General features: G+C 63.6%; 1 protein-coding gene across 3 annotated transcripts; it reads right to left on the reverse strand.

The window, feature by feature from the left end:
• Positions 1-319: 319 nt before the first annotated feature.
• On the reverse strand, positions 320-26,920 carry MAPKAPK3 (MAPK activated protein kinase 3). 3 transcript variants are annotated; one of them, XM_080672742.1, is made up of 11 exons: positions 26,810-26,920; positions 26,317-26,593; positions 7,370-7,509; positions 7,097-7,161; positions 6,569-6,648; positions 5,261-5,384; positions 4,062-4,137; positions 3,672-3,796; positions 3,187-3,272; positions 2,845-2,925; positions 320-1,996 (listed from the first exon to the last, which is right to left on the reverse strand). In XM_080672742.1, exons 2-11 carry the CDS (start codon positions 26,539-26,541, stop codon positions 1,847-1,849), a joined length of 1,152 nt encoding a protein of 383 aa, XP_080528868.1. In that variant the 5' UTR covers positions 26,542-26,593; positions 26,810-26,920; the 3' UTR covers positions 320-1,846. The 3 variants fall into 3 exon arrangements, with proteins under 3 accessions (XP_080528868.1, XP_080528870.1, XP_080528869.1); XM_080672744.1 differs by having other exon boundaries at positions 323-1,996; positions 3,187-3,264; positions 26,810-26,899; XM_080672743.1 differs by lacking the exons at positions 320-1,996; positions 2,845-2,925 and having other exon boundaries at positions 2,943-3,264; positions 26,810-26,899.
• Between the last annotated feature and the right edge of the window lie 584 nt (positions 26,921-27,504).

Raw genomic sequence — 27,504 nt, forward strand, 5'->3', positions numbered from 1 at the left:
AGGCACTGTGCCTGCCCTTCAGCAGGCTGGCACACAGCTGGGGGCGGCCGCTGTGGGCAGGCGCTGGTGCACAGGGGGCCGGGGGTGGGTGTCACACACACAGCGCACAGCGGCACAGAGCGGGGGGCGGGGGGCGGCTGCCACGCCTCCTCTCTTCTGACCTTCCCGTGCCTGGGGACGCCCAGCGGCCTCCAGCCGGCCGGCGTGCTCCTCGGGTCGCAGGCACCCTCTGCAGCGAGTGTAAAATCACTCGTGGGTGTGAGTGGCTGTCCTCGGCCACTTCTGTCCACTCACACAGACAAAGAGGAGCCCAGGAACCGGGGGAGATGCCAAATGGTGTTTATTCACAGGACCACCCAGCCGTGTTTTCCCATGTGACGTGGTCTAGGGTTCCCCAGCCGGTAAAGGGCGAGGAGCCGGGAACCGGGCTGGGTGTGAGGCACTTGGCAGACCCAGATCGGGGGCATGTGGCGCTGGGTGAGCCTGGAGAAATGCTCTTACTCCGACTTGGACCGGGACCAGACTTTCAAAGCATCTCTCGGCAGCCTCCCACCGCCTCGGGTCCGATGTGGATAAAAAGAGGCCCCTGAGCCCCGGCCAGTTTGGCTCAGTGGAGAGATAGAGCGTCGGCCGGAGGACGGAAGGGTCCCGGGGTTCAATTCTGATCAAGGGCATGTACCTCGGTTGCAGGCTCTATCCCTGCCCTGGTTGGGGTACATGGGGGAGGCAACCCATCGATGTGTCTCTCTCACATCGATGTTTCTTTCTCGCCCTCTGCCCCTCCCTTCCACTCTCTCTAGGAAAAAAAAAAGAGAGAGAGAGATCCCTGATGAACAGGGAGCCTCCTGGCCCCGCCCGCAGCCATCCACTCCCACGGCAGTCCCCACAGCCCACCAGGCGGGTGGGGTCGGAGAACGAACCATTACGGGGAGAGGCTCTCCGGCCTAGGATCCCGGGAGCAGGTGGGAGCAGAGGCACTGCCTTTTGTCACAGTGACATTTTCCAAAGTAGAAAAGCGTTAAAAATACCTCCCACCCTCCGCTGAGGTGAGAGGCCACTCCCTGGGGAAGAGGGGTAACAGGAGGGCTGGGCCAGGGCCTGGGGGGAAGGAGCCCCAAGGGCCCTGTGGGATGGGGGTGCAGCAAGACGGGGCTGGACCACCCGGGGGGTGGGGGGGCAGGCTGGCTGAGCCTGCGGCCTCGGGGAGACCAGAGAGGCTGAGAGTGAGAGGGCAGGCCGTGGGAGACCCCCGATTGCCCCTTCTCCCTCCCTTGCTCACTCACTCACTCGGCATTCGCAGACAGCAACTTGCTCCCTCGTCACCATGGCAACCAATGGCCAGATGCCTTTCCCAAGGCCAGGCCCATCTGCCCACCCTGCAAGCAGGTATTTTCATAGTAGGAGGGAAGCCCAGCCACAACTCCCCGTGGCCTAGAAGTCTAAGGCCACGGCCAGGGCAGGACCGAGCCACGGCCAGGGCAGGACCGAGCCACAGCCAGGGCAGGACCGAGCCACGGCCAGGGCAGGACCGAGCCACGGCCAGGGCAGGACCGAGCCACGGCCAGGGCAGGGCACCCGGGCGAAGGCACTGCAGCGGCAGGGGTGGCTCCCCAGCCCCAGGCACGGCCCTCTCAGGCCGGCGCCTGTGCTGGGGCGCTGAGGGAGGTGTGGGGCCATGGTCCCCCATCCTGAAGTTCCAAGTGACAAATTAAAACACAACAAAATAGTCCTGTGTTTTAAAAAAAAATGACCTGGGCCCTCTGGGTTGGGGCCTCAGCCCCTCCTGTCCATCCCACAGGCTCCGAGGCCCGGCGGCTCCGAGGCCCGGCGGCTCCAAGGCCGGGAGCTACTGGTTGTTGCAGCCCTGCGAGGCCGAGGAGCCCGCCTGCTTCTTCCTCCGCTTGTTCAGGAGCCGGTTGTTAGAGGTCTTCAGGTCCTTGATCTTCACCTGGTCGTAGTCCACGCGCATGGTCGCCAGGGCACTGGTCATCTCCTCCTGGGGACAGACGTCAGGATGAACCGGCCTCAGAGGCCAGCACCCTCCCGCCTGGCAGCCCCTTCGTAATGTCAGCAAAGGCGATGCCCACCTGGCTGCTCAAGCACCTACTGTGTGCCCAGCCCTGGGCCTGTCCATGAGCATCGCATGGGCCTCCCCACGGTCCTCTGTGGCAGACACGATGCTTCCCCGCGAAGGCGCAGGAAGTACCTAACGACTCTCTGGGCCCACACCCAAGAGAGCAGGACCGGGACCTGTACCAGTGTCACGGGCTCAGGACCACGAGGCCGGCAGGGACACTACCTTACTGGACACGCAGGGCGCTGGGGCCTGAAGATTGTGCCCGGGGACTCTGGGGGTTCTGAGCTGCTGCCCCATATGCGCCAACCTGGCCTCTGCTGCGTCTAAAACCAGGATGAACACCCTCCCAATGGTGTAGATCAGTGGTCGGCAAACTGCGGCTCACAAGCCGCAGCCACGGTTTGCCGCTCTGTTGACTGAGTTTGCCGACCACAAGTTTTGACTTCAGGTTAAAGACATTAGTACATTATTAAAATGTTTTTTAAGTGTTTTTCCCTAAGGCAGTGGTCGGCAAACTCATTAGTCAACAGAGAGGCAAACCAGCCGCATGTGGCTCGCGAGCCGCAGTTTGCCGACCACTGGTGTAGATCATAAGACGGGGCACGGCCAACATGTGCCCTGGGGGGACCTCTGGTGCAGTCCCGGAGACACCCGCTGCCCCAGGCACGGGGCCGGGGCCGAAGACCCAGACTCTGAGTAGCCATCACCCTGGGTCCCTTTTTCCAAAACCCTGGGACCCGCAGGGAGATGAGGCCGCGTTCACCCACCTTGACTTCGTCCCAGTGGTCTCTGTCTTCCTGCAGCACGCGGGCCGTGTGCAGCGGGGTCTGCGGCACCACCGTGGATTGCTGGAAGGCCCACGCCCGTGGGTGAGAGCCTGCGGGCACCTGGTGGCAGGCACATCCCTGGCTCCCCCCACCCCTCCTCCCAGGCTCAGGTGGGGAAACGGAGGCTCAGGGAGCTGAAGGAGCCTGGCGGGGGCAGCGGCAAGGGGAGGCTGTAGGTGGGGCACTGCCACACATCTGTGGCCCACGCCAAGGCGCCCCGAGCCATCGCCCGCCTGCCTGGCAGCGCTGCTGGCCACCCTGCCCACCACCGGCGGCGCTCACGTTGATCCAGGGGTGGTTCATGAACTGCGCGATGGTCAGGCGCTCCGTGGGGTCCGTCTTCAGCAGGAGGCGGATCAGCTGCTTGGCTAGGAACGAGCGGGAGGGGTGAGGGCACAGAGTTCCTCGGAGCCGGCCCCCCCATCGCGCCCCAGACACCATAAGCTTCCAAATTCCCAACCCACGTTGTCAGCCTGTCGGGGTCCGGGGCCATTTGCTAAGCAGCAGTGGGAAACGGACAGGGGCAGGCCGGTTCGTGGTCCCCACGGGAAAATAGGAATGGGGCTCGGGCGTTAGAGGGAGTTTCAGGAGGCAAATGCTGAGCCTATTTGACAGAGAGAGAAACCGGAGCTCAAACAAGTCAGGTGACCTGCCTCGGGGCACGCAGCTGGCAGGCAGGGGAGCCAGCCCTTGAACACAGGGGGGTCTGACCCCTGAGTGGGGTCTCCAGGGTGAAGGCTGAGGGTCCAGCGCAGAGGCTCACTCACCGTCCTCGGAGACCTCCGACCACTCGGGGTTGGGGAAGCCGTACTGGCCCAGGCGGATCCTCCGCTTCATGCCCGGGGAGATGGCCTGGCCCGTGTTGGAGTAGAAGGGCGGGAAGCCGCACAGGCTGCGGAGGGCGGAGGCGGTTGGCACCGGTGGGGGCAGTGCCAGGGCGGACCTTTCTCCTCCCCCAGCTCCTAACTGGGGAGACAGGCAGCCGGATGCCATGGTAACAATGCCAGCCCTCTGCCTCCCCCCCTCCGCCCCCCCGGGAGTTTCCCAGGAACGCTATCTGCCCGTGGTGTGGACAGGCCTCCGGCGGCCCGGAGGAAGGGCAGCCTGTGGTTCTGAGGGTACACGGGGGCGCAGGAGGCGGAGACAGTTGTACTCACAGGATGTACATGATGACGCCCAGGGACCACATGTCACACGACTTGTCATACTTCTCCGGACCCAGGACCTCAGGAGCTACGGGGCAGAGGGCACAGGAGGGTCTCAGCCCCGAGGGTCTCGGGGCCCAGGCAGGAGCCTGAAGCCCGGGCAAGGTGGGGGAGCAGGAGCCAGGCGAGGGAGTGGGGCTGAGCCGACTGGTGTCTGGCACCGTCTGGGAAGGCAGCATGTGTGTGAAGTTGGGGGAGGAAACGCAGCTCCCCGAGGAAGTAAACCCGCGTCCAGGCTGGGCTCGAGGGAGGAGAGCCTTCCCGCTCCTTCGGGCCAGGCTCAGGCGTGTGGGGGAGAGGAGAGAGAGGCCGGGCCGGGGCTCGGCGAGGTCCCGTCACAGGTGCAAGGGCCTCAGCCCCCAGATGCCCTGTGTCCCCTGCCTCCCTGAACACACAGGGCAAGCAGGGATGGGGCAGGGCTCTGGACCCCACTGTCCGCTTGGCCACCATCCATGGGCCTCGGGCTCCCCGTCAGGGCGATGGGATGGAGAGCCCAGAGATTTAAGTTAAAAGCCTGCAAAACAGGTCCTGACACACAGTGCCATCCAGCCGTCTCCGGCGCTCGGCGCCCCTCGCAGCTCTCGGAAGGCTCCCGAGGGAGAAGAGCCCTCGGCGAAGGCGGCATCGCCCCACGCCCAGTGGGGCCCCTTCAGCAGGGACGCCTCCGGATCTGCGGGCTGCCGGTTCACAGGGAGCGAGGAACTTTCCAGGAAGCACGAGTGTGTGCGCACCAGGTGCCGTCCGGCCACAGGCAGGTGGCTGGAGGCCTGCGGCCCCCTGTAGGACGGGCCTGCCCCCCTCCGCAGCTGCGTGCCAGGAAGAGGAGCGCGGGAGAGAGACTACCACGGCGCCGGCCCGGCCCGGGCTGAGCCGCCTTTATCGCGTGTCTATTTAGAGCTGCCGTGATGTCATTCGGCTCACAGGCCGCAGCCAGAATTTTCCTGGATCTATTTTCAAAAGCAGAAGCTGAACTTCGGAAGAATATTTTTGCAGCCTCCGGCCCCCCACCGCACTGCCTCCGCGCGCACGCATCGCCCCTCCCTCCTCCCGGGCGTTAACCCTTTGGCTTCTGCAACCCACCGGCGCCCCACGCCACGGCGGGGTGCAGTGTGTGCGGGAAGCGGGGGGACACACCGTGCCCGAGGACTCACCCACGTAATAGGGAGTGTAGCAGGGTGTCTGCAGGGCATTCTGGGTGGTCTCCTTGGCAAAGCCGAAGTCGGTGAGCTTGAGCACGGCGTCCTTCTCCTTGGACGTGTAGAGCAGGTTTTCGGGCTGGCCAGGCAGAGAAGACATCGGTTGGAGCAAGGCACCAGGTGGGGACGGAGTCTCAAGGTGACCTTTCGCCAGACTTCCTCCCTCTCACCCCAGCTGGTACAGGAGGAGCCAGGCCCATGAGGAGAGGAGGGCAGGGCGTGGGGCGCAGCGCCAGAACAGGGCCGGGAAAAGCTCTTTCTCGGGTTCGAGGGAGATGATCCGACCTTGGATTGGGATCCAAACGGGGAAGCAGGTTTTGTCTGCACAAGGGGACCTGCCTGGGGAAGGTTCTCCTCCCCTCGGGGGGAAAAAGGAAGCCAGGGCCAAAGCTAAGCAAGGGTTCAGAAGGTGAGTCCGTGGTGGCTGCGGGTGGACCCAGAATCCAAGGAGAACTGGAGGGGGTGGCAGTACCGGCCAGAGGAAGGCCCGGATGCAGCAGCCGGACCACAGCTCCCTGGCCCAGGCAGGAAATAGGCCTCGGGAGGCTAAGCTCTGGGCCTGGGCAGGGCACGTGCAGGGTGGCCTCGGTTTGCATTCCATCGGCCTGACCCTGACCTCTAAGACCCAGTCCCCCCTGGCGAGGAAGGTGGGAGGGCCGAGGTGGGTGAAGCCGTCCGCGGAAAGAGCAAGCAGCCCTGGCAACTGGACCCACTGCGGCTCCTTCCTCGCGAATGGCTTCTTTCCCTTAAAAGGCTGGCGTTAGCGGGCTCGACCTGGCAACGGGCTGTCTCCTCACAGAAGCCCCAACGGTGTCAGGCAGCCCTGCCCGAGGCCCGGCACAGGACGTGTTCACAAAACTCCCTGCTGCATGAACCAACCCATGTGGCAACTTCATGGCCTTGGGCATGACAATCTCTCCCTGAGCCTCGGTTTTCTCATCTGTCAAATGGGCACTGGCACCTAGCCGCACGGGGTTAGGTGAGGGTTAAACGAGATGCTTGCCAGGGCCTCCTGGCGGGAAGCAGGCACGCCGCTAGGCTTGCCGTTCCTGGGCCGCAGTTGGAAGGCACCCAGGAGACCCGCACGGCCGGCCGCAGCAGAGCCAGGGAGCTGGAGCCAGGGGCGAAGAGACTGGAAGGCCAGCCTGGGCCGGGAGCAGAGCCCCTGAAGGACCGGCCTCCATGCACTGGGGGCTGGGAGCCACTGGGGGTGGTGACTCACACGTCCCCTTTGGCCCCCCGACCTGGGTCCTGGCGCCTCACCTTGACGTCTCGGTGGGCGATGTTGTGGCTGTGCAGGAACTGGATGGCGGTGCCAATATCACGCATGATCTCCGCAGCTTCTGCAGACACAGGAGGGTGAGCGATGCCCGTCAGAGGCCAGGCAGCCTGGGGCCCCCACCCCATTCCACCCCCCGCCCCGGGACAGCACCAGATGGGGACAGCACTCCTGCACCCCAGAACCCCATCCCAGACACCTACCCAGCCACCCTCATTTCCTCTGGGGATGCCTTAGCCCTCGTTCCTCCGGCCTGGGGCTACCTCTCCCCAGCTCAGCTGCTGGTCGGTACCAGAAGCTCTGAGCCTCCACCCCAGGCCACGGAGAGCCCACACTCCTAGGACTCCTCGGGGCAGGGACACTGTCGCACCCTCTCTTGTGCAGCTGGGGAGACTGAGGCACAGAGAGCAGGGCCTTGCCCAGCATCACACGGCAACGCTATTGATCCCGCTCAGTCCGCCCCCCTCCCCGCCCCCCCCCCCCCTGCCCCCGCGACCCCGCTGCGGCATTACCTCTCTCAGTGAAAGCCTGGTCGCCTCGCTCCTGAATCCTGCTGAACAGCTCGCCGCCTTCCATGCTAGAAGAGAAGGGGCCTGTGAGCGGGCCTGCCTCCCCTGGGAACAGGCCTGGCAGCTCCCTGGGCCTTGAACAGCCCGGAGCATGGTGGCTGTCAGCTTGAGTGGGTTGAACTGAACTCTTAGGAGGAGGGGAGGGAGGAGAGCTCAGATCCTCCCCGGGAGCCCCGGGAACCACGGGGTCCCAACGAGGCGCGGGCGGGGGCGTACCACTCCATGATGATGAGCAGACAGCGCTTGCTGCGGTGCATGTTCTCGTACACGTCGAGGATGCGCACGATGTGGGGGCCGCCCGACGCCTGCCAGTGCTGCTCCACCTCCTGCCGGGCCTTGGGGCTGTCGTACAGGACCTGGAGGCAGCAGACAGCGGGAGGGACGGGGAGCTCAGGGAGGCCTGGGACCTGCCCCGGGGGCGCCCAGCTTACGGAGGACACAGCGAGGATGTGAATACAGGTTTCCCCAGTGCGGGGTCCCGTGGGTGAGGTCAGCCCCTTGGCTGGTGACCCGGGAAGGCCCTGGGAGGGGCTGGCAGCAGGAAGGGCTCCGAGGCCGAGCAGCCCCTGCCTCCCTTCTCAGGGCGGCAAGTGAAGTGGAAACTGAACGGGCTTGAAGTCCAATGGCGCATCGGCTGTGGGACCCCAGGCCAGGGCCACACATGGGATGGCACAGGGTTGTGGACCCAGAAAGAGCGTCTGGGGGCAGAGAGGACCCTCGCTGAGGGAGGTGACGGCCTGGAGGGGTGCAGTCCGGGTTTGGAGCTAAATTTCTCCGATGACTCAGCGTGACCTCAGGCAAACTTTCACAGCTCCCAGCCGCAGCCCACAACCCTAACGACAGAGTCATCCCCACAGGATGCGTCACGCAAGGCAGGAAGCGGGTGGCAGCGCCGGGATCCTCACTCAGGCTCGCTCAGCCCTGGGCGATGGCTGCCACCAGAAGGCCGATCGCAGGCAATGAGCACGTTCTGGAGTGGGGAGAAGTCAGCTGCCGGGGAGGCGGTCGGGACGGGGAGAGCAGCAACAGGCCCTCCCCCGCCGAGGCTGGGTTTCCAGCTCAGCATGGCTGAGGACCCGGGTGGAAACCCAAGGCTGGGACTCAGATCAGCCCCGCTTTGCTCAGCACCCCCAGGACCTGGGCCACCCCGGCCTTGGTCTCCTTCGCTGCTGCACACGGGGCCGGGCAGGCCGTGGGCCCGAGCGCTCTAGGCTCGGGTGGGAGGAAGGCGGTGGGTGCTGGTATTTGCCGCCCCTTCATTTCTGGAGCAGCTCACCTTGCCCCGAGCCGGGGGTGCAGGGAGCTGGGCAAGCCCCCCACCAGCTCTGGGGGGCCCTGCTCCATGGCCAGCCTGGAAACCAGGGATCGCTTGCCCCTGCTGCCCCCCGCTCCCACAGAGCCCCTCCACGCTGTGCCCACACAGCCCACACACCACCTTCTTGCTCACGGTGCTGGGGGCAGAGGCTCGGCCGCCCCACTCACCACGTCAGCTTGCCCCGACTGTGGCCTGGGGTGGCTCTAGCGAGGGGTACGCCAGTCCTTAGCCAGAGAACCCGAGACACACCATCCTCCCTCCCTGCTCTGTCTCTCTGCACCCCTTTTCTCCTCGGCCTCCAGTCCGACCGGACCCTGTCCTGCTGGGACCCCAGGCTGGCTCCTGGACCCCTCCTCATTCTGCCTCACTCTGGCATCTCTACCTCCACCAAGTCCCCTCTCCTCTCCAAAAACTCCCAAACCCACAGCTGGAACACTTTCGGTGTTGTCCTCAGCCCCACCTCTCCCCACCTGGCCCTTCACTTACCCCCCTTCAAGTCCACCCCCCACCCTCTCCCCTCGGTCCTCCCTGGGCGCCCAGGGCTTGCCGTCCACTCCCACCTTATTCCTCTTCCTCTGGCCCCAGGCCAGGGCCACACAGGGGATGGCACAGGGCTGTGGACCTGGAACTGGAAATGGAGTCTGGGGGCAGAGAGGACCCTAGTCGAGGGAGGCGGGGTTCTAGCCAGAGGATGCGCTTGCGGGTCCCACACAGGCCGCACTCTCCCGAGTCCATGTCTGTGCACACGCACTCCGGCCCTCTCCTTCTCCATCGGTCAACTCCCCCCGGCTCAGCTGAGGGTCTCCTCCTCTGGCAAGTCCTCCCAGCACCTGCCCCAAGGTTTTTGCCTCTGTCCCTCCCACCAGGCCGAAGCAGCTTGAGGGCAGAGGCAGGTCTGTAAAGCTGGGGATCCCAGGCAGGGGCCTGGCCCGAAACACTGGGCTCCCGAAAGAACGAGGGGGGGGTTGCGGGAGGGGCTGTGGCGGGACGGGGCCTGAGGTCTGGGAGGGAGAGGAGGCGGGCAGAGAGCTTCACAGCCGGCCTGCACAGGGCTCTCCGAGGTGGAAGAAGGCGGAGCTCCCCAGCCAGAGCTTCTAGATGCCTCCCACCCCACTCAGTGCATATTTAGGGACTCAATTCCCACACAAATTAAAATAGTGCTTCTCTGAGTGCCAAGGCCCCGAGAGCAGGCCCAGGAGCAGGGAGACGCTGGCCCTAGAAAACACAGAAGATGCCACCACCGGCCTCTCTGCAGGGCCCCACCCAGGCCCAGATGCCAAGCAATCTCCCGGCTGCCACGCTTTGTCCGTCCCGCGGGCTGTCACCGGAGTGTGGTCCCAAACCGCTTCGAGCCCCAGCTTCCTCCTCTTCCTTCCCCATAGCCAGAGACTTCTCCTCTCCTAGGCACCCTTCCGACGTCACCTCCTCTCGGAAGCCCTCCCTGACTACGCTGTCTAAAGAGGGTCTCAAGGGTCCCTCGTTTTCCCTCCACCCTTTATTTTTCCTCCTTTATGTTCATTGTTTACTGAGGTATACTTTACGTACAGTGAAATGCACCAATTCCGAGAGTCCAGTTCTATGAGGTTTTCTGTTGTTCTTTTTATTACCAGTTCAATGAATTCTGACAATTGCACACCCCCCTGGAACCCACACCCCCATCAAGACAGAAAACATTTCCAGCTCTCGGGAAAGCTCCCCCTCGTCCCTTTTTTTTTTTTTTAAATATATTTTATTGACATTTTACAGAGAGGAAGGGAGAGGGATAGAGAGCTAGAAACATCGATGAGAGAGAAACATCGATCAGCTGCCTCCTGCACCCCTCCCACTGGGGATGTGCCCGCCACCAAGGTATATGCCCCTGGCCGGAATCAAACCTGGGACCCTTCAGTCCGCAGGCTGACGCTCTATCCACTGAGCCAAACCGGTTTCGGCCCCCTCGTCCCTTTTTACCTCCCTCCTGGGTAGCACTGGCTCACCACCTACAATTAGCTGTCCCTTTTGATAACCCTAATCTCTCTCTCTCTCTCTCTCTCACACACACATACACACACACACACACTGCACTTTCAACGTGCCTGGCTCTGTTCGGAGCCCTTTATAAATATTAGGAAGAAGGGACTTCATTCTCGCCATCTTTAGCTGAGAAATGGAGGCCCAGAGAGGAGAAGCAGCCGGTCCCAGTTCATGCACCTGTTTCCCCCACCAGGCGGCCACCATGCTGCCTCCCTCATCAGACTGTGGGCCCAGAAGGGCAGGGCCAGTCCGCCGGCTCACCTCTGGGTCCCAGGACTGAGGCACAGGGCCTGGCAGAGAGCACTGGCTCGGAGAATATTTACCAACTTAATGACCACATCCAAAAACAGAGGGTGACAGTAAGAGCCCTTCACAGCGCCTCATGAGGACGGAGTGAGATGAAGCCGAGGAGGACCCGGGAAGGCTCAGCACGTGAGACAGGAGAGGCGGCCACGCCTGTTCCCACTGCTCCTCACCCACCCTCGCTGGTGAGCCAGGCCTCGCCTCTTCTCCTAGGGACCCACGCCGATGGCTGCAGCCCACAAGGCCATTGCTGCAGACCGGCCTCATCCATGCAAGCACGTGAGTCCGTGCTCCCCTTCAGGAAAGCTGTCCCCAGCAAAGGCCCAGCTCCGAGGCCTGGCGGCAAGCACAGGGCCAGGACGGGAGGCCCAGGGTCCACTCCCACGCTCAGTGCGACCTGGGGCCAGTCCGTCGCTTCTCTGGCCTGTGGCTCCCCAACGTGAAACTGCAGGGCTTGGGCCAGATTGGGGGAGGGGAACAAAAAGGGAGACCTCTGCCCCAGCCGGTTTGGCTCAGTGGGTAGCGCGTCGGCCTGCGGACTGAAGGGTCACGGGTTGGATTCCGGACAAGGGCATGGACCTTGGTTGTGGACTAGATCCCCAGTAGGGGGCGTACAGGAGGCAGCCTATTGGTGTTTCTCTCTCATCGATGTTTCTAACTCTCTATCCCTCTCCTTTCCTCTCTGTAAAAAAATCAATAAAAAATATTTTTTTTAAAAGGGGGAGGAGACCTCTGATCAGGGGCTCCTTGCAGAGTACCTACTGTAGCCCCACTCCCATACCCCTGCCCCCATGGAGTAGCCCCTGCGTCTCCATGGACCCCAAATCCAAATGCTTGAACCCAAAGGGGGCCACCCGGCATCTTGGTCCCCAGGCACAGATGGGGAGAAAAGAAGATGGGGTGGCCTTCTGGCAACCCAACAGAAATTACCCTTCTCTCACTCCCGCCCTCTACCCCCTGGGCTTTCCAGGGGTCCCCAAAGCTGGAGGGTCTGTGATGGCTCCCAAGTAGCTCCACAGCCCCAGCTCGCACCCAACAGGAATCCCCATTGCTCTGAGGGATGCAACCCCAGCTTCCTCCCCAGAGGGCGCTCCCGGCTGCACGTGAGGTGTGGGCCCCAGGGACATGGGACGAGCATGGAATGTGAGATGACATTTCCTTTCGGTTATTGTTTATCTTTATTGATTTCAGAGAGGAAGGGAGAGGGAGGGAGGGAGAGAAACATCAGTGATGAGAGAGAATCATTGGTCGGCTGCCTCCTGCACGGCCCCCACTGGGGACCAAGCCTGCAATCCGGTCTTGTGCCCTGACTGGGAATCAAACTGTGACCTCCTGGTTCACAGGTCAATGCTCAACCCCTGAGCCACGCCGGCCAGGCGACATTTCCTTTTTTCTTTTTAGAGAGAATGAAAGGGAGGGAGGAGGGGAGAGTGAGAGGAGAGGGGAGAGAGTGAAGCATCAGTATGAGAGAGACACATCAACTGGCTGCCTCCCACACGTGCCCCAACCAGGGCCAAGGATGGGACCTGCAACCCAGGTATATGCCCTGGACTGGGACTCAAACCCCAGACCCTTTGGTCCGAAGGCTGGCACTCTAACCGCTGAGCACCCGGTCAGGGCAAGAGGGCATTTCCTCGAACAGAGGACACTGCTCTGGCCTCAGGCTTTGGCCAGTGGTTTCGCCTCCCTTCTGCCCTGCCTGTCCTTTGCCGAATTCTCTTACCCGCCCCCAGAGCTGGATGGCCGAGTCCCCTACCCACCCCACCGGTCCATGGGCCCCGGCAAAGGATGAGGGCAGAGGCGCCCACGCCCTCCAGCATCGCCTCAGAACTGGCCACGCCTCCACACCACGCCCCACCCAGGACAGAGGCGCCCGTGGGCGGAGGAATGCTTCCTTCCGTGCAGGAGCTGGGCAAACAGCAGCAGCATCTGCCGCTGGAAAAGCCATCTGCCACTTACAAACCCTCTCCTGTATCTCACGGGAACGCTGGTGCCACCCTGTGAGGCAAGCAGGGCGGGGACCAGCCCAATTTTCAGACTGAGGAGAGAGGCTCGGGACGGTGAGTCACGATCCGGCTGCAGGGCGGCGGGGCTAGAAGGAACCTCGCAGCCCCTCCCCGAGAGGCCATGTCAGGAGGGGGCGCCCCAAGCTGGAGAGGCTCTGGCCCAAACTACAGCTTGCAAGACTCGGGGAAACTCGTTCTGAAATACACGTGTGCATAGGTGCACGGGCGTGTACACGGGCAGGGGCGTGGGGTGGGGGTGTGTGCATGGGGACACGGGTACATGTGGGCAGCCGTGGGCAAACTACGGCCCGCGGGCCGGATCCGGCCCGTTCGGCTGTTCTATCCGGCCCGCGGAGCCGAAAGAGTGGAGGGTTCTCTTGCTCTCCCCTCCACTCCTTTACTTTGAATTTATATTAGTTCACACAAACACTCCATCCATGCTTTTGTTCCGGCCCTCCGGTCCAGTTTAAGAACCCATTGTGGCCCTCGAGTCAAAAAGTTTGCCCACCCCTGGTATAGGGGTGCGTGCGGGGGTGTATGGGTGTAGGGATGACGGGGTGTGCGTGTGTGGGCCTGTGGCTCCAGCCTCTGTGATGTTGGCTTCGAACCCCCAGAGAATGGGGCCCACCCATCTGTCCATTTATTCCTCTAATATTTCCTCCTTCTCCGAAGTGCCCGGCAGAGGCCGGGCACAGAGAGGTGCCCCAGAAAGACTGGGGTCTTGCTGTCACAGCCCAACCTGTGACACACAGCCTTGCCCACGCAGATGACCACGCCAGACCCTCTACTCAGACCTCCGCTCCCACTGAGGCCCCATCTCCGCGGCGCTGCCCAGAGCTCGGCAAGCACGCGGTTTGCCTCCCTAGAGCTCAGAGCCGAGGTCCGCAACCGCCCGGTGAAGACGCAGCCCTGGGACCACCCCACAGCCTTGTCCGGCCGCCTCCCAGCCCAGGGGGGACCACGCAGCAGCCCACAGCCCCCCACGTGCTCAGTGCCCGCAGCCAGCTCACCCGGGGCTGGCTCTTCTCAGATGACAGTGTTCACAGGTCTCCATCGGTCTCACACACACAGGAGGCCCCGGGCCACCAGCCTGGGTAGGCAGCTCTCCCCCTCCCCGCCCCCAACCTCCGCACTCCCAGCCACTTAACCTGCAGCCGCCAAGCCGCCCTGCCCTCTGCCGGAACTCCCCCTCCTTCCGGGGCAGCACGCGGCCTACAATCAATCTCCCATCCGTCAGGCGGCACCAAATGAAGAAATACGGATGCTGGGTTTCGTGACAACCCACAGCCCGAGATCCTCCCTACAACAAAGGGAGCTCTGAGGCCAGGCACCCAGTCCTCCCTCCCTGCCTCGGGGACCCCTGCGAGTCCCCCGAGTCACTGCCCGGCTCCCTGACCACAGGGCTGCAGGCATTTATAACGGCGGGAGCCAAGGAAGACGAAAACGCCCGTTTCGCTTTAGAACGAAGAGGAAGAAGCGTGCAGCGGAAGCCCAGGAGGCTCATCACTGTCGTCGGGCGCACGGTTTCATTCTGAGCTTCCTGGTGGTCTTGGCGAAGAAGGAAACCAGGCCGGCTCTAGCTTGCATCACCAGGGACGGGAGCACGCTCACGGATGCCCTGAACTCCCACCAAGACCAAATTCTTACAGCGACTTAGCATTCGCTGTTCTTGGGGGACAAGTATGACAGCCGGCAACACCGGCAACGATAATCGTGCCAAAGACACAGAGTCAAACGACCACGTCTAACATGGACCTTCATCAAGACTGGGGCCAGCACGCGGCATTGTGGCCTGGCATGAGGCCAGCACACGGCACTGTGGCCTGGCACACCAGCAGGAGTGCTAGGATAACATGACGAGGCCCGTTACTTTCCCGGGCCTGCAGCTTTGTCCTGGGTCGGAGTATGGAGAGGGGAGTGGCAGGAGGGGCTGGCATGGCCCTGACACCTCCTCCCCCGCCTGGGGGTCTCCCCTGAGCCCCAGCAAGGGCAGGCACCGCAGTGCACATGCTCAGTGCCGAATATGCTGGCGGCAGGACCGGAACAGAATATTATAGAAAAATGCGGGCTTTCAACTCATCTTTTTTCTCTGTGGGGAACCTCTGTTCTCTGCAGGGGCGGTTGGGGTGAGAAAAGCACTTTGCATCCGCCACACGCTCAGCCACATCTGAGGTCATCCCCTGGGCCAGGGGCACACTCCACCCTGCCCCTGGCCGGCCAGCGTGACCTTTGCTGGCTGCTCTGTCCACTGGGAGCAGAGGCCTTAGCCCCAGGGATGGGACAATATAGACTGACCTCGAGTTCAGGATTCAGAGCAGGGATGTCCTTTTTTTAAATCCTCACCTGAGGATATGTTTTTATTGATTTTTTTTTTTTCTGAAAGAGAGGAAGGGGGGCGGGGTGTGGAGAAACATCGACTGATTGCCTCCCGTACAGGCCGCCCTGGGGATGGAACCTCCAAACTTTTGGTGCCCAGGACGATGTTCCAAGCAACCGAGCCCCAGGCCAGGGCAGGAATGTCCTGTTAAGGCCTCCGTAGCTTCCTTATCGAGCCAGAGCCGCCCCCCCCCCCCCCCAACTCCCAAGGGAACCAGAGCTATTTGGGGAGCTGCCTGCCAGCATCAGATCTAACATCTTAGCCACAGCTTCGCCTTTAGCGCCTCCGACGGGTGCCATCACTCTCTCGCGCACTCATTTCCTAGCTTTCCCAGCTCATTACGGGGCTAATGGAACCAAATGCGCAGCTCGGGGTTAGCTGGCCTCGCGCCCGATCGGACCTCGCTTCATTAGGTCCCGACCACGTCCGGTCCCCGGCTCACCGGACGTTGGCTCCTCCGCCTCCGCGGCTCACGCCACTCCCCTGACCCCAACTGCCCAGCCCCCGCTGGATGCACAGCCTTCCGGGCAGTGTGACGGCCTCTCTCTCCCTGGTGCCCCGCCAGCGCCCGTGTCCTGAGAAGGCCCGGCATCCTCCTTCCGCCGTGGACAAGCTGCAACTCTGACCCGCTAAGAGACGTGCCAAGTCACAGGGCTGAGCAGTGAGAGTCGGATCCCCACGCGGACCTGCGGGCCCCCGGGCAGTGGGACCATGCAGACAGCTGCTGGGCTCTTTCCCACGTGGAGCCTGGCCCCACGCCCCTGGCTCGAGACCAGGCAGTGAGCGCACTGTGGTCATTACAGCAGCGATGTGCCGGGAACCCTGCCCTGGACCAGCCGTGTCACCCCCTTAGCTCTGGCCCTTCCCCGGCCGCATCACTAACCATCATTTTCCGCGGAGGAGACGGAGGCCCAGGGAGGTTTTGGCTTCTCTGGGTCACACAGGCCACCTGCAAGTCCCAGAGTCCTTTGGGACTGGGACTCAGCCCTCACGCCCAGGGAGGCCTGTGCCCATGTCACATATCCCTTCCCGACGCCCACACTCATTTGCTGGCCCTGCCTGGGGGCCAGGCCCAGAGCTGGGCTCCTGCTGCCACCAGAGCTGATGTGGGTCGGGGTGAGTTACTGCCATTCGGATGCCCGATGAGGACATACAGCCCAGGGAACTGGTCCTGCTCCTTTCTGTCCAGAGCCAGAAGCTGGCAGAGCAGGCACGATGGGAAAGGGCAGCCGCTCCTGAGGGGACTCAGGAACAAGGAGGGCCCCCACACAGCCGCTCCCCTCCCAGGCCGAGGCCTGAGTACCGGATGGCAGTCGTGGGGGTAGTCAGAGTTGCCAGGCCAGGAACCTCCCTGACCTCCCGCCAGAGTCCCGGGAGGGGAGGGCGGGGCCGAGGCTGTCGCACGTTTTGAAACTGTCAAGTCTCAGGAACACAGAATCCTTTAATTGGCTAAATTTTGGTGGCCTCCGTTTATCTACCGCCCACCAGCCACAGACATCCTGGACACAAAGCCAGAAGTGCCAGGTCAGGGGAGGGGTGTGGAGATGGTCAGGGTATGCGCCCAGGCCAGGAGGGGGAGGGGCAGCGGGAACATGAGTGTTAGCTGGGGTGGGGATGGCATTGGGGCCTCCCAGGGCCTCAGGCCACAGACCATGCACTAGCAAGGACCAGCTGTGGCCACAGGGCTCCAGGCTAGACAGACGTGGGTGTCAGATGCAGAGGCCAGTCCATCCTCCACTCACCTGTGGCTTTAGGCAGGCCATTCAACCTCTCTGCGCCTCACTTGGCCCCATCTGGAGAATGGGGGCAGTGGCAGTCCTCACGTCCAGGGGACGGAATGGGGACACACAGAGCTAGGACCAGCACACGCCCCGTGGAAATGGGCTTCCAGGCTCGTGCGGCTTCAGGATGTCCCTGGGCCTCCCCTGAGGTGGCCGCGTGCTCCTCACCGCCCTGGCTCCCCAGAACATGGAGAAACCCAGTGCAGCCTCTGGGGCCCAGTGGAGACAGACCCCCCCCCACCCCTAGGGTGCAGGAAATGGTCTCAGACCCTGGGAGGGGCAGGTCTGGCCTGGCCTTTGCAAAAGCGGATCGACAATCAAGAGTCTGTTGATACTGTTTCGCTGTGAAAGGCACAGTGAGGAGGGGCAGACCCCCAGCCCGGCGGAGGGGGGTGGGGGGGCGTGCGCTGATCTCAGGGGAGGAACCCTGGCAGGAGGAAGCAAGACTCAGAGCCGGGGACCCAAGCCAGGGCACTCGCCCAGCTGACGGCCTCGGCAGCCCAGCGGGGCACACCACCCTCTCAGGTGCATGCACCCTTCTGAACAATGGTCCCCCATGCAGAGCGTGTGGTGAGCCTCCCTGACCCCCAGCTTCCCACCTGTGAAATGGACACGCACCCTCCTCACACATGGCAGTGGGTGGGGCAAGGGCCAGGCAGGTCTGGGACTCTCAGCACCAGACTCAGGGTGGAGGTGGGGAAAGAGGCCGGGAGAGAGCTCTGACGCCCCCCCATCCCGGAGGTTACCCACCAGGTAAGCGGCAGGGTCTGAACTCCCTCCGGCAGGCAGCTGCCAGGTCTGGCCTTCCGCCCACAGCCTTCCCGGAGGGGCTGGGGAGGGGCCACCCCAGCGCCCTGGGACCCCTTGGGACCCCTGCCTGCACACGCAGAGGGTCCAGGTCTGTTTTCCTCCTTTAACTTCTGAGGGGAAGGAAGGATTTTTCTGTCGAAACCAGCTCCGTAATTGGCGAACATCGCCGTGGTGCTGTTTCTCCTATGACGGTATAAAAATAGGACGCTTCATCCTAAGACTGCGACATTTTAGCAAACACAAGTGTTCTATTCTAATCCCAGAAAGAACGCCCCTTCCATGGTCCCTGCTCATAAAGGGCCACAGAATGTGTGTCTCAACTGGCCCACTGTGCCACGGGGACGCCTGCAGAGCCAGCACAGGGTACAGAGGGCAGCCCACCTTCCCCAACTGGGGGGGGCCGGGGGGGTGTCAGGGCAAGTGAGGCCATGCCTAGGTGACCCCGCTGAGGCACTGCGGGCCGTGTCCTGGCTCTCAGAAGAGTGACAGCTGGTCTCTCTCACCTGGAGGCGATGTCACAAAGATGGACAAAGGAATAAGAAGTGGGCGTTGGGGGCACTGGACCTGGCAACCCCCAGGGGCATGGTGCAGAGGCCTAGGGAACCTCCAATTCCACCTCCTTGCCTGTCTCCATCTCTCCCAGTTCCCTCGGCTTCATCCCCGTCCCTGCAGCTCCCCACACAGGCCTGGCTGAGCACAGGCAGCCACGGCCCTACTCAGGCAAGGGAGCTGGATCCCAGCCTCCCGGACCCCTGACCCTTGACCCCTGACACCTCTCTCTCCCTGCCGTGTTCAGCCAGAGGGCTCCCAGGCTCCAACGCCCAGCCGGCTCCTGGACAACTTGCCTAGCTTCCCTGATGATGCCAAGTAGCCATGGACGTCGCCCTGGTCGGGTGGATCAGCTGCTCAGAGCATCGTCCTGTGCACTGAAGGGTCACGGGTTTGATTCCCGGTCAGGGCACATACCCAGGTTGTGGGTTCGATGCCCGGTTGGGGTGCGCGCCTGAGGCAACCAAACCACTGTTTCTCTCTCACATCGATGTTTATTTCCCTCTCTCTTGCCCCCCTCCCTTCCTCTCTCTGCAGAATCAATGGAAAGCATGCCCTCAGGTGAGGATTTAAAAAAAGGAGACACAGACGTGATAGGGGAAGCAGGGAGGGAGGGAGGCCCGGCCTCCAGGAGACCAGGTGCCTCGCTGAAGGACGCTCCTGCCGCGGGAATGGCTGTATGACGATCCCCTCGGCCTTCCTAGGGCACGCGCCCTGGCACAGACTCAGCCTGACTCCGGGTGTAAGGGCCATGGCGTCCAGTGGAGAGGGGTCTTCGACCTGAGTTGTACCCCAGAGCCCCGGTCCCTAGCGGAGCCCAGGCCCTGCGGGCAGTGCCACCGCGGCTGCCTGTCCCCTGGGAATCTCAGGAGGGGCCTCTCGGGGTGTCCTCTAGCCACGCTGTGCTGCCCATCCACCTGCAAGCGCAGCTCCAGCAGGGGGCAAGGGGGGCCCACCCTCACGTGCTTCCTGGCACTGCCCACGGCACTGCCCGCCAGAAGGGGGCCCCGGTCCAGCAGAGCACCCAGGCCCTCCTCTTCCAGGTGGTCAGGCTGTGACCAGAGGCCCTGCTCCTGATCCCCGGCGGAGCCCGCACACAGAGGGGATGGCTGAGAGCCACGACCTGGCTGCCAGACAGGCTGGGGTTCCAGGCCGGCCTGGGCGCGTCCCTGCGATGTGACACCCTGACTGAGAAGCTCTGCCTGTCCGGCCTCGGGCTCTGCTTCCATGCCATGGCGGTGGCAATGACCCGCTCGGAGACCCTGCTGGGTCGTGGTCAGCAGGTGCTCTCATCCCCAACCCCCAGCCATGTGCCACCGCCACCGGGGACACGCAGAGCCGCCAGCCCTGTGCCATGTCCTGAGGAAGGGGCTGGTTATGCGGGGGCTTCTGCAGAACACGCTGTGCGTCCCTCCGGGAGGCCGCGCCCTCAGGAGGGCCCTGGCCTGCGTGCCCTAAAAATAGCCTCTGAGCTTCGCTGAGGTGAGGGGTCAGGTGCGGGGTGCAAGCTGCAGTCAGCTGCTCCGGGCGCGCGTGCCAGGCGGTACAGGGACAGTGCGCACCCCGTGTCCTCGGAGGCGGGGGCAGGCTGCGTGCACCTCACATCTCAAGCCTCCCAGCCCCTCCACAGGTGCCTCCCTGCTCGGAGGCGCTGGCTCAGGCCCCCAGCAAGCGTCTCAGGCCGCTGAGCCACAGAGAGACCGGACAGCAGGGGCCGCGGCTGAAGCTGACTTCCCACACTCGGCGGGGACGCCTCCGGTCACACGCTTGGCCCAAATGCTCCTGACTCCGCTGCTCCCGCTGCCAAGGCCGCCAGCACCTAGCCAAGCCCGCAGCAGGAGGGGACACTGGGAGTGGCATGGGCACAGCCAGGCGCTCCTCCTTCCTGTCCCACATCCCCCTCCCCGTGCCCAGGATGAACCCCCAGCCCTGTGTCTGTCCTCTGCCTGCCTCAGCCCGCGGGCTGCAGAGAAGAGGCCCCGCCGGCCCGGAGCCATGAGGCTCACTGAGAGCGCGGAGCCCGGCGGGACAGACGGACAACAGCAGGAGAAACAGAGCGGAGAGAAGAAATGGGAGGGACAGGAAGGCAGGAAGACAGAGAGAGAGGAAGCACCACAGAGAAAGCAACAGGGACAAAGCCCTTGTCGACGAAAGATAATGAAACCTTCGTTCCAAACCTGCAAGGCGCCCACGACCCCTGTCCTGGCGTCGCAGGTCCGCCCAGCACTGAGAGGCCTCCCGGGGCTCCTTGCCCCCTAACAGCCGCCTCAGCAGGGTCTCATCCCAACGCCAGGCCCTGATCCACTTAGTCCAAAGGGGCGGGAGGGGAGCCTGGGACACGAGCTGCTCTCACCCCCTTTCTCACCCCTCAGGGGCTGGCTTCCCAGGTTCAGGGTGCATACAAGTGAGTCCTCAGAAAGGCCAATACTGTCCACCCACAAGCGCCCAGGCCACCCCAAACAAGAGCTCTGCCCCCCACCCCACCCCCCGCCAGGAAGCTGCTGCCCACGCTGTCCCGGCGGGAATGCGGGGAGCGTCACGCCCAGGGCTGGCTGCACCACAAAGGCGATTCTGCAGACGATTCCGGAACTGTCCTCATCCACGGTCACTCGGCGAGAGAGTGCAGGAGGGTTTCAAGCCCGGAGCCTGCTCCTCCCTCCACCCCGGCCGCCCCTCACGTGGGCTCACGCAAGGTCTCGAATGGATGGGGTGCGGGAGGCAGAACCAAAGTTCTCTGGGGAAAAGCCAGCACCCAGGGTCACGCTGCCCAGATCAGCAGGCCCGGACGTGCAGGGCTCGGCGCACACGATGGCCACGTGTGCTGGGGACACCCTCACCCAGGGTCTTGCCTGGTGCATCATCTTCGGGTCCCAGCAGCCAGTGGCCAGGCTGGGCCCCGAGGAAGCTGGGGGGCTCAGAGCAAGAAGCCCCCCATGCGGCCCCTTGCAGGGGTCCCCCACGATGATGCCCCACATGGAAGAACAGCTTCCCCAGGGCAAACCCTGGCGGGCATCACTCTGCTGCCATGAAGGCCAGGCCCCACCTGCACAGCCTGAGCTGAAGGACACCCTGCAGAGGCGCTCCAGCCTGGGATGCTGTGACAGCAAGCTCTGCGAGAAGCGGGGGGCCCCACCGACAGAGGCCTCGGGACGGGTGAGGTGTGAACCTGAGGGACAGTCCCCCGACCTTTTGGCCTCATCCTTCACGGCCCGCCACCACTGCCTCTTGCTCACAGCCCTTCCGCCCTCCATGGCCCCCCAGGGTGTGCCGGGGCCTGGACAGCAGCCCGGCTGAGAGCAGCCACACCCTGCCGGACAGGCCTGCCGGGGGGGGAGTGGTACCCACAGCGGGCACTGAGCTGTCACACCAGGCAGGTGGCCACACACCCCGTGCCCGCACCCACGCCCCTCTCAGGCCAGAGACCTGGACGCGAGCAGGCAGGCTCTGCCTGAAGCCCCCGCCGGCCCAGCCCTGCGGACCACAAGGCCTGGGCTGACCCATCGCCTTTCTGAGGTGGCCCCGCAGCCACCCCAGTCCTCGCGCACGGACCCTGCGGGATCCCCACCGTCCATCCACCCACAGAGTCCCGTGTCGGGAGGAGAGGTCGGCACACACCAGAGCAGCACGTGGGGCCCGGCCCGGGCTGCCGAGGGGCCATGGAGGGCGGTGCCAGGTCCCTCCCAAGAGCCAAGTGTCAGATTTGCACCGGGCACACTGAGGTGACTTCGGTGCTAAACTCCAGTCCTGCCACTCACCAGCTGTGCCCCTCGGGCAAGGCGCTCACCTCTCTGAACCCCAGTGTCTCCATCCACAAAATGGGAATGACAGGCGTTAGGTAAGCTAGCACGTGTGTGTCATGCATGGAACACGGGGCCTGCCCGACAGAACACTCTGGAAACTGTTCGCTGTCAGTGAGAATCCTAGCATCCACACCACCAAAGCCTAGAGCAGGGGTGGGCAAACTTTTTGACTCGAGGGCCACAATGGGTTCTTAAACTGGACCAGAGGGCCGGAACAAAAGCATGGATGGAGTGTTTGTGTGAACTAATATAAATTCAAAGTAAAGGAGCGGAGGGGAGAGCAAGAGAACCCTCCGCTCTTTCGGCTCCGAGGGCCGGATAGAACAGCCCAACGGGCCGGATCCGGCCCGCGGGCCGTAGTTTGCCCACGGCTGGCCTAGAGCCTGGAGAGCTGGCACTGGCTCCGATGGAAGTCCCAGCAGAGGGGACCCTGCCGGGCGGCGGGCAAGCAGCTTCTAACGCTGTGGGCACGGCCCGCTGGGCAGGGCGCACAGCATCTCCCAACAGTCCACTCCCGCTGGCAATTCCACTGTGGCGTTTCTCAGGGTTGGATGTCTCCTGAGGATCCTCGGGTGAAAAGCAAAGTGCCAGGCAGGCAGCCAGCAGGCTCCACCAGCGTGGGAGCACCGGGGCACCTGACCGGCTTCCTTCCCAGGAGCGGGGGCCTGGGGAGCAGCTCAGGGTGGTGACAACATGGCTGGGACTCGTGGACAGGGCTGCCAGCCCCTCCGTCCACTTCTTGATAAGGTGACTCAGTAGCAAGCGCCCCTGCGGAGGCTGACCTGACCGGTCTGTCTGGAGAGGTAGGCGAGGGAGTGGCAGGGGCCGGATGAGAAAGTCCCTGGCCTGCTGGCAGCCCCACCCAGCCCCAAATCCGGCTCCGCAGCGCCCGCTCCCACAGGCCAGCCGCGCCCATCGAGCAATGCGGGAATCTCCCGGGCATGCGCATCCAGCACCCCACCACCCCACTCTCTCTGACAAGGACCAGAAGAGGAGGGTGCTGGGAGCCCCGAGGGCCTCCAACACGCTCCGGTGGTCAGGGCAGAGGGCCCCACCCAGCCCCAGGGACCAGGGAGCAGGGCCAGCGGGAAGACGCCCTCTCCTTCCGCGTGAGGAACCTGTCCTCTTGCTTTTATTTACCTAAGTGAGTGCCATGGCTACGTCCGCCTGCCAGGAGGTGAGGACCACATGTGGGCTGGGGAGGAAGTCAGGCGCCGAGGGGACTCTGGCCTCTTGCTGCAATCCCATCCCAATCAGGTCACATGACTTCTGACTACAAAACTCAGGTCCCAATTTTCATCTCTGTGATTAGGATGGAGGGGCTGGGTCTCCAGTGTGCCGGGGTAACTGGTGGGGACAGAGCTTCAGGGCTGTGCCCAGTTAGGAGGGACACTTTGAGGTGCCAATTAGCCCATCGGGCCTGGGAAGGAGCACAGGGAGGAAGTCAGAGGAGGCGGTCGCCGGCTCCCGGCAGTCCAGCTCCTGCCCAGGGGACAGCAGCAAGCCCCCGCGGCGGCATGGAGAGCGGCGTGACGGCACTGGCTGCGGAGGCTGCCCTGGGAGGGAGCCCCTGAGCGTCAGCAAGGCCGTGGTGGACCAAGCCAGCGGTCAGGGCCGAGGGAAAGGGGAAGAGGCCCAGCTCCCCGGGAAGGAGGGGCCTGCTCCTCGAGGGCCCCTGCACAACAGCAGCAGCCACAGGGGCAGCGACCACAGCTCTTCCTGTTCTGTGAGTGCCTGCTGGGCTGCAGGACTCACGCTAAGCGCCAACTGCCTCCTGGGGCCACAAGGCCGAGAGCATGGGCCTGGAGAGAGGCCGGGGCACTAGGCCTGGACCACCAAGAAGGGCAGCGATGGCCTGAACGTGTCCAGGCTACCAGACGAAGACAGGCCAACCTGGGGGAACTGGGATGGAGGTGCGGGGAGGCAGAAAGATACGGAGCCCAGGGGCCCGCCTCGGCTGACCTGGGCAGCTGGGGAGGCGGCGAGGCAGGGCAGAGAAAGGGCTGAGACCCATTCATGGACTGGCTGAGTCCCTGGGCCCAGGCCTGCCCAGGTGCTGAGGTGCCCAGGCCCTGGCCCTCCTGGGCAGGGGGCAGAGGCAAATGTCAGAGGGAAAGTGCCACCTCCCTCCTCAAGGCGAGGGCCACCACTCACAGGACAGGTCCCACGTGCCAAAGGCTGTGCTACCCCCAGCTTGGAAGGTGTAATGCGAACCCACCTGGCTGGGTAGGGACTTCCAGGTGTGGTGTGAGGGGGCAAGAACTGGAAGGTGGGGGGCTAACCTAATCCATGTCCCTCTCGAGGGCCAACGTGGGGCCAGGTCCTGCAGGGCCTGAGCCAGTAGCCTCCAGGCTCACCCATACAGCCTAACGGGTCCAGCAGGGGAGCCTGTTCTCAGCCGACCCAGTTCCCGGTCCGGAGCCGAGAAAGCACTGGGGCCCCGCGTGCAGGAGTGGGGCTCTGGAAGTTGCTGCAGTCAGAAGTGCCCCAAGTCACTCATCAGACGCGGCATCTATGGGGCAGGGCCCAGGCCCAGCCTGGTTAAAGCTAGTGCTGCCTGGGCCCCCCAAACTGCATCCTTCCCCTCAGGCCTACCTCGCTCACAGCACGGGGGCCAATCAGAGCGCAGCCCTGGCTCACAGCACCTTGGTGCTAAGAAGAGATTCTCTGGCCTCAGGCGGCCCCTCCCCACCCAGACTGCACCCTGACACTAACACGGGCGAAAGGGCTAAGGTGGTGCTGAGAGAGAGGGTGGACATGCTCACTTCTCACCCCCTGAGGTCCCCCCCCCCCCCCCCCCGCTCAGAAGAGCCATCTTTTCCCGGAAGGACTCCAAGAACCCGTTGCCTGGGCCTCCCAAAGGGCCCCAACCCCACCCCGCTGCTGGGCCAGCAGGCCGAGGAGCTGTGTCTGAGACCCGGCCTCAGCAGCCCACCCCTGAGCCGCCTCTGGACCCAGTCTCCTGATCCCCAAGACCACCCAGGGATATGACCCCCTCTTTCAGCCCTAGTGCCCCTGGGAAAGACACGGGGAGCTGAGCTCAGGTTCCCGCTCAGACGCTTGCAGACCCTGTGCCCTAAATAGGTCCTGTCGCCTCGCCAGGCCTGCCTCAGGCTCTGTGCCAACTACCCTCTGCACATCGTCTCCTCCCCAGCTCACATCAGCCCCTGCCTTTCCCCCGAACAGAGGCAGAAACCTGCTTTCAAGACTCCAGAACCTAGTCCAAGGTCACGGAGCTGGCAAATGCAGGCCAGAGGTCAGAGCAGGGCTGTGAGCTCAGGCTCATAATGGCACCATCTGTAAAACGGGAAGGTCCTCTGCTGTGCTCTGACCTCCAGGAGCCACGCTCCGTGCCATGCACTACCCGTCCAGGTGGCCACTGGCACAAGCTGCAATGGACTGAAGTTCTCAGATTCAAGGGATTCGGGTATGGGGCAGGGTCCGGGGCCTAGAACTAAGTGACTTAAGCCAGCACTAGGTGGCTAGACCAGCCACCCCCAGAACTCGCCCGATTCCACCTGCATCCGTGAGGTTTAACCAGACCGCCAGGCAGCCTGAGGTGTGACATGGCCAGCTGCCTGGCCCGCCCTCTTCCCAGGAGCCAGGCTGGGTCAGGCATGCAGCAGGGCTTGCCTTTTTCAACACAGGGCCTGTGACTCAGCTGCAGCCGTCAGCAGCCTCCTGCCCGCGGGTGGGATGGGCATCATCAGCCTAGCCCCCCCATGCAGCCTGGGAGGCTCCCGCCGCTCCAGCCCAGGCAGGCAGGCAGGAGAAAGTAGCTCCCCGGCCCCCCCCACAGACACCCCCCCACACACAAACTTTGATGGTTTCTCCACCTCAGAGGGAAACTCTCCACCTCAGAGGGAAACTCAGACCCATTCCAACCAGAAGAGCGGCTCCTGGATGAGGGCCCCTCTCGGCGGGAGTACACAAGCCCAGCCAGAACCCCGGGGCCAGGGGCCACTCCTTCTCCACTTCCGGGTACAGCAGGCTCTACCCACACAGACTCCACCCTTCTGCTCCCTGGACACCAGGAGCTGAGCTGAGCTGAGCCTCAGTGTCCCATCTCTATCACAGGGCGGACCGGGAGCCTGGCCCTACAGGGGAGTGTGAGGCTGACACCTGATGCTGAACAGAAGAAGCTTGGCGGGAGCCACAGCCTCTGCGGTTGGCCCCTCGGGGTCACCGGGCGCGGTGAGGGTCACTGACCTTCAGGGCGCACTTCTGCCCCGTGCGCCTGTGGAAGCACTCCAGCACCTTGCCGTTCACGCCCAGGCCCAGCACCTGCTTGGACAACTGGTAGTCCTCGGTCACTGCGTGCTTCTTGGGCTCCCGCCGCCCCGCGAGGGCCGGAGCGCCAGCCTGGCCGGGGCCGGAAGGTGCACCCGGCGGGGGCAACGCGCCCCCCTGTTCCTCGCCCATCTCGCCATCCATGGCCCCCGCGGGGCGCTCAGAGGCGGCCCCAGCCTGGCGCGTCCAGGGCCACCTGGGAAAGAGGGGAAGAGTGAGTTTCGCCCAGACTCCTCCAACACACTCCAACCTTGGCGCCCCTGAGCCGGACGGGGCTGGGGGCTGCGGGCGGTGGTCGCGCGGCCGGGCACCAGCGAATCCGCCCCGGGCACCTAAGGAATGCGTTAGGGGCCCGTTGGTTCCGGGAACAGGCGGTGCAGGGGCGCAGGGAGGGCACCTGGCGAGGGCGTACCTGACCGCAGTGCACCTGGCAGCGGCGCGGGCGAAGGGCAGGGGCGGCGGGAGCGGGAGCCGACGGCCACCGGCGCCCGGAGCCGCGAGTCTTGCCGCCCGCGGCCCACGTGACTGCACCCCCTCCCCCGCGCGTCTACAACTGGAAGCCGGGCTTGGTCAGCCTTAAAGGGCCAGGCGTTCCCAGGCAGGACGGGGCGGGGCGGGAGCCCTAGGCAGGCCCCACCCCCGAGCTGTTATTTGCATAAACAGGGGCGTGGCTTCCCGAGGAGCGGTGACCTCGCGGGGAGACCCCGGCGCGAAACGGGGTCCCGCACGGGCTGGGCGAGCCCCTGAATTTACGAGCGATCTAGGAAGTCTTGTTTCTCCACTTGAGTCGTTTTTTTTCTCTTTAGACTGCCAGGCGGCCTCCAATATGGCTTGTAAAGCTTGAGACTTCCTTAGTGGTGCCCAATCTAAAATCTTGGTTTTTGCCCACATGCTGAGTGAGAGAGCATTTAGTTGTGATTCGCGTCTCTCTGGCACTGGCATCTCTCTCCTTGTGTGCACCCCCTGCTCATATCTTTGGTTTACTTTTTCCCTTGGGAGACATCATTAACTCAGAAATCCTAAATTCCCATTTAATTTTCCCTTTAAAGTTTGGGCTTTTAGTATCGTGTTTAAAAAGTCTCCTCCTACCCTGCCCAGTGTAGCTCG

Source organism: Plecotus auritus, assembly GCF_963455305.1.
Source record: "Plecotus auritus genome assembly, chromosome: 6".
Lineage (NCBI taxonomy): Eukaryota > Metazoa > Chordata > Mammalia > Chiroptera > Vespertilionidae > Plecotus > Plecotus auritus.

What these genes read in the sequence shown, in the direction of transcription:
- MAPKAPK3 (XM_080672742.1), bottom strand. Translation starts at nt 26,541, where the DNA reads ATGGATGGCGAGATGGGCGAGGAACAGGGGGGCGCGTTGCCCCCGCCG. An exon ending in GGCAGAAGTGCGCCCTGAAG is followed by an intron (nt 7,510 to 26,316) that starts GTCAGTGACCCT and finishes TGCTGCCTCCAG; the next exon opens with GTCCTGTACGACAGCCCCAA. An exon ending in GGCGTCATCATGTACATCCT is followed by an intron (nt 3,797 to 4,061) that starts GTGAGTACAACT and finishes CGCCCTCCGCAG; the next exon opens with CCTGTGCGGCTTCCCGCCCT.